General features: G+C 39.3%; 1 protein-coding gene across 2 annotated transcripts in view; it reads right to left on the bottom strand.

The window, feature by feature from the left end:
• Window positions 1–375: 375 nt before the first annotated feature.
• The window catches only part of ADCY8 (adenylate cyclase 8), a 128,673-nt gene continuing 123,048 nt past the window's right edge, over window positions 376–6,000 (bottom strand). For both annotated transcript variants that reach the window (XM_064644684.1, XM_064644694.1), the window contains 3 exons: window positions 4,763–4,855; window positions 2,442–2,556; window positions 376–958 (listed from right to left, as the gene is read on the bottom strand). In XM_064644684.1, the coding sequence (XP_064500754.1) occupies window positions 471–958; window positions 2,442–2,556; window positions 4,763–4,855 (696 nt within the window). In that variant the 3' untranslated portion in view covers window positions 376–470. The remainder of the gene's footprint in view (window positions 959–2,441; window positions 2,557–4,762; window positions 4,856–6,000) is intronic.

The raw sequence follows: 6,000 nt of genomic DNA, 5'->3' as shown, positions 1-6,000 counted from the left end.
TGGTCTAGGTTTTCCCTGTTGTTATGGGGACCAGGTAACTAGCTTAGATGTGTATAAATTTATTTGAAGGCAACTGAGGGCGAGAAGAACCTACTCAATTTGCTTTTGCTTTGCTTTCATCTGAAAAGTGTGGGCAGTATTCCCTCCTTTTGCCATCACTAACTCCCTACACAATTCATGTTCTAAATCCTTCCTGCCAGGGTTTTATTCTTGTGCCTTTCTGCAGGTAGCTGACACAGCAGAGTGGTGGCCTATGGCTACTGCTTCTGGACATTCAGAGGCTAACCACGGCTGGTGGGGAGAGATGCTGGCACCATTGTAAAAGTGTAGGAATTTGAATCTCATAGAAATATCACACCGGTAAAAAAATCACACTTCTTCTAAAAAAAATTAAACCCTTTTTATTTGTATATTTATTTTTATATATAAAAGAAATAATAATAAAAAAAAAAGAACACAAACAATGCTGATTATGGCAATTCAGTTTTGTCAGCCCCCTCTGCCTGGGCTGCTGCCTCAGATCCACCGGGAGTGAGCAAAGTCCTCCGGTTGTAATGTCCTTTTATGATTCCAGAGTTATTGTTCTCATTAAGGATTTGTTTCTGTTTTTGCCTGTTAAGAGACTGTACAAGTCCTAATACAACAGCTGCTAATGAATACTGTCCAGTCAGTTTTCTTGGTTGTAAGATTAAAGGATTTGGTTGTACTCTTCCTAGAAGAAAATATGTTTTAATTTTTCCTTCCTGTTCACTGATACCTTTGACATAAATCTCTCCTCGGTAGTCGAAGGCAAATCCCCGGTCCTTCAGGATCAGATACGTTTCTTCAGGCACTTGTATTCTGTCACTAACACCTGTGCTGTCCATTCGACTGGCTAAATTAACTGTTTTGCCCCAGATGTCGTATTGGGGTTTCTTAGCACCGATAACTCCAGCTACGACAGAGCCATGGCTAATCCCTAATAACAAATAAAAAAAAAAATTTTTGAGAAGATAAATGGTTATACAAGGATGGTTAAAGACCATATTTGCTCTTAAGAACCAGATGAAGACTGGTTCAGATACACTTATCTCTGAGCTTAAGGAAGAAGTGTATATATAAAGAAACTAAGGGAAAAAAAAACCTGGAAAAGCTAGAAAACACGAAAAGTGATATCCACAGGGTTATTTTATAGGACATCTATGTCAATGGAATCATATCACTTATGTGTCATCTGTATTGTGCACATTATTATCAAAGTTCCTACAAACTTATTCTCACATAGTAGGAAAGATTTCTCTGGAAGGATCTTTCTGCCTTGTTGAAGGCAACCTTGTTAGTGTTACACAGCCAGGAAATTACATTCTTATGTTCGATGAAGTGAAAATATTAAAGCATTCTATGAAGTTATATAATGACTGTATCTTGTAAGATTGCTGCATAAATTCAAGACAAGCAATAACTAGTTTTTTTCTGTAGCAGTGATTTAAACATACATTTAGTGAGACTGTAAGACACATCTCTGGAAAAAGGGTTTTAGTTTCTTAGGGGTTTTTTTAAAGATTTTTTTGAAATGGTCATAGAAATATTTCCAAAGAGTGTTGTATTCACGCTCTATTAAATCTTTGCAAGTGATCCACACTTATTAAGAGTGGATGCCTGTTCCCTGAGAAATGTTGGGAACTGAGAGTTTTGCATTCAAAACTGTTAGGAAGTGCAGATCAGATAGTGGTGCTGTGACCCTCCATGCTGTGACTGCTGAATATACTTCAGATTTTCTATGGCAGGGTTGTAAATTACATGTTTCTTCCATGCGGTTTTTGGTTTTGGCCAGTGATCCAATCAGCATGAGAAGATTTACATCTTCAGATTTACTCCTTCTATGTGCCATATGTCCATTGTTTCATGTCCCATTCCACTAGCCAGCCAAGACATCCTATCCAGGATAATAGCTCCCTACCACAGCGATTCAGAGCTGCTGCCACTGGCCAGATTGGAACTGAAATTCAATTTTTGTGCAAAACTAGAGTACTACTCTCAGGGTTTAAAAGAAGCTACTTCTACCCCTTTACTGAAGAAGAATCCTAGACAGGGAAATTAATTAGAGACTGTGTGAGTATCAATCCTGGGGCTAGGTCTGAGCTGTTCAGATCACTTTCTCTGTTATATCTATGGTCTCTTGCCCAGACTTGATAAAGACAGTAGCTTAACTACCCTCCCCACTTACAGTTCACTGAAACTTTGAACTCCTGCAATCCCCAAGTCAGAGCCAATATTATGCAAATGGAGTACTTTTGGTTTCTGATTTTGCCTAGGATGAAGTCAGTTTGAAAACAGAGTATTACGTATTTGGACTCTCCTAAATTGTACACATGCATGCATTGCTCCTGGAGTGCACTCTTTGGAGTCAGCTCCTTGCAGACAAAACCCCACTTTAATTCTTGTGTTTGAACCATGCTTACCAATACGGAGTTCAAAGTTGTTAAATGAATGCTTGTTGATCTCCTGTATGCTTTCATTCAGAGCTATGGAGAAGTCAGCCAGGGCACACAAATGTCCCCATTTGTCTTCACATTGCTGAGGAAGAAGTTATAGACCAATATGTTAGAAATGTTTTGCATTTGCCCACCCATCCCTACCAAGTGCCAAGTATTTGAATTTGGAATCTATAAGAACAGCCTCAACATACTGGATCCAAGAGAGGTAGGGTGTTATTAATGGTAATGCTTCCCATTTATCTTACAACACTTGCATACCTGGATACAGAGAAGCTTGGTGTAAAATACCAAAGAAAGTAACTTCCTGTCAACAATCTCACAGGCAATCATGAGAATTAAAAAGGCATGTGAAATCTATCTAAGGCTGAGAAAGAGGATTGAGATAGCTCAGGTGCAAGGGTCAAAAACTAGCGAGAACCAGAGATGACCCATGTAAGCAAGAGGTAGAGCGAAAGAAGTGAAAGATGTGATTCTCCTTTGCTGAAACTGTCACCCAGGAAAAGCACCAATTCCAGTGCTCTCAGGGATGGAACAATGACAGAACAACAGGGAAAGCCAAGTAACCTGGGACCAGTTAAGGGAGAGATAAAAGGCTCTTCTGTAGCTCTTTAATCACCTTTGCTTAGGGCAGTCAAGTCACTTCCCGCTCTTTCCCCTACATTTCAATTCCTACAGGGCAGTCAATATACAGATGTGGACCAGCAGTGGATTTTGGTCTTTCCAGAACACAAACAGAGCAGATAATGGGGCAGGGATTCTCAAGGGAGGCAGTGGAGTAAGGAACAACTGTGGATTTGGCCCAATGATGGTGTGATATCATGTCATCTGTTCTGAAGCAAGGTAATTCTTTCTTCAGATGTCCAGTTTTTAGTTCAAAGTCTCTCTATGGGTCATGCAGTCCAGCTCTTTGCAGTTTTCATCATCCTCAGTGTTGAACCTCTCTCTGGCATCACCCTGTTCTTTTCACACTGTGCTCAGGCTTTGTCCTCAACCTCATTCTGATTGCAGCCCTGCAACCTCCCTCAGCAGCCTACACTTCTTAGATGCTGATAAGGTGGCAGACATATATGTATGAAGACAGGTATATCTCAAACATACTTTAAAATTCCATTAAGGTCTTATAGTTCAAGAAAAGAGATGAGTTAATCAGTCTTGGAAAGGCAGTGAAGCTTTTCTCTCTTTGGACTTTTACCTCCCTCAAGAATAAAAAGAAGAGGTTAGGAGCCATGTAGCTATAACCAGCTACCTCCCTGATGTTCAGTCCTTCTCTGCCCATCTGTACACAGAAGCATTTTGACTTGGAACAATCAACAGTCCCATGCATGTCTAGTTTTGTAGATTTCTAGCTGTCAGCATCACTTGTTACTCTGTAGGTGGGAAATGCTCAGCTAGTTACACTCCATGTGTTTTATAATGTATTCTAGAAAAACAATGGAAAAGTTCTAGTTTATAAAGCTCTTGCTAATCTGGCTTCTGCTTTTCTGGCAGTTGTGATCATCGTGGGCAGATCTGATTCCCAGTCTGGGACTGATCCAGGGCAGCGCACCTCTTTTGTGATGCTCATCCCTGGGGAGAGGCACCAGTTGCCAAAAAGACAGATTTGAGCAACAGCCAACTCACTGGATGTGTTTTAGAGCCTCATCTAACTCCTTTGGAGACCCTGTTTCCAGGCAAGTTCTTGTGTGGAATTAATAATGTATTTCTCTCATCTGACTTATCTGAGGTTTATGGCTGTGACTGTGTATGTGTCCTCTGTGACTGATTTCCCCCTCAGCTTGCTTTGCTTGTTCTTCAGTTGAATTGATGGTCTGCTTTCTTTCTGATGTATAGTTATTGTGCTGTCTGTAGATAAGCTGTGTCACAAAACAGTACAAATGCAGCATTACACTTGCATAAGGATGCTGTCAGTTAATAGATCCTCTCTCTTCATCAATTGTTGGAGGTTGTCAGTCATGTTCCAGTCTGAGTTACAGAGATGACTTTAGAGTATTTCTGAAGATATAGATAGACCTGATCTAGATTCATATTGGTGTGATTGAAAGGAAGTTTTTTTTCTCCTATAAACCTAAATTTGAGGAAAGAATCCATATGGTTCTTGTTTCAAGCAGAAGATGGCATTTCAATTCATCAAGAAGTGCAACTATTGTCTGCCAGAAGCCCCAAATGTCTATTTTATTTTAGCCAAAACAGCTTTATGAGCAAGACAAAGATAACACTAATATTTTCCGATGTGAATGGTTAGATGAATCACAAGCTTTACTTTTTAAAGAAAACTATTCTCTTACCTGTTTTTCAGGTGATAATCCTGACACGGCCATGTATGTGCTGCCAATTGTTTTAATTTTTTCAATATCTTGAAATCTCTCTTCACCTAGTAACTAACACATATGTAAAAAAAACCTGTTACTTTTGTAATTATTAACACGAAATACTTACACAGGTATGAAAATGAATCTTTACGCTTGTGGTATTTTCCATTTGGTCATGGCACACAGTTTATTCTGGGTTCTGGGACACACTCATCTGGGACTTTGCAACATCACCTACTCACAGAGTGCATTCAAACCAAATTGTGCTGTTTGGTAAATCCCATAATGGTTAATGTAAGACATACGTATTCCAGCTTAACATAAATGCATCTGAGTCCTGCATTTCCTGAGGTATGATCACTGACTATTAGTGAAGACAAACTCTCTGTGTATGTATGTGTGAATAGAAGAAGATTTGATCACTTAAAAGTGTTCTTAAAACTCTTTTGGAGGAACTCTGTTTGCAAATTAAGTGCTGCTACAGCAACAATTCAGGTGATGAGACCACTGTCCAAGGCCAGGCTGGATGAGGCTCTGAGCAACCTGGTCTAGTGGAAGGTGTCCCTGCCCATGGCAGGAGGATTGGAACTAGTTGATCTTTAAGGTCCCTTTAACCTAAACCATTCTATGATTCTATGGGTGTTAAGTAGGTATAAAGAACTTGAGAATCTGGAAAAGGAAGAATAAATTTAGTCTAGTGACTGAAGCACTGAGTGAAGTGAGAGTGACAGTTTGGTCCCTATTCCAAGTCTATATTTATGGCTTAACATAAGATTTTCATGGAATAGAAACCAGTCTTACATTCCTTGAAAGACCTAAGCAGAGTTCAGGATGTGGACTCAATCAATGTCAATAGACTGTGTTACATGGCCATTAGTTGTCTCATCACAGGCTTTTAAAATGTTTATTGCTGATGTTAATGCCAAATACTCCTGGGATCTGTGATAAACTGTGTGGTATCTAATGAATGCAGGTATCAATACTGTTAGCAAATTCTGGGGAAAAAAAAAAATCTGTTCACAAAGTAAAGGAATTTCAAACTTTCAGTTCTAAAGTCTCCACTTGTGGTTTAAATGAAAAAAAAGTCTTTCTGTGGTCAGGCAAAAATTTAATGAAATATTTCCCCCTTATTTTTCATACACTGTTGTGCATTCTTTTTCCATTCTGTGGGTTGGAATTTCCTGTCTATTAAGGGGATTATTTAATTCAAAGGG

Source organism: Pseudopipra pipra, chromosome 1 (genome assembly GCF_036250125.1).
Source record: "Pseudopipra pipra isolate bDixPip1 chromosome 1, bDixPip1.hap1, whole genome shotgun sequence".
Taxonomy (NCBI): domain Eukaryota; kingdom Metazoa; phylum Chordata; class Aves; order Passeriformes; family Pipridae; genus Pseudopipra; species Pseudopipra pipra.
The sequence above is the reverse complement of the archived record's forward strand: the minus strand, read 5'-3'. Positions and strand labels throughout refer to the sequence as shown.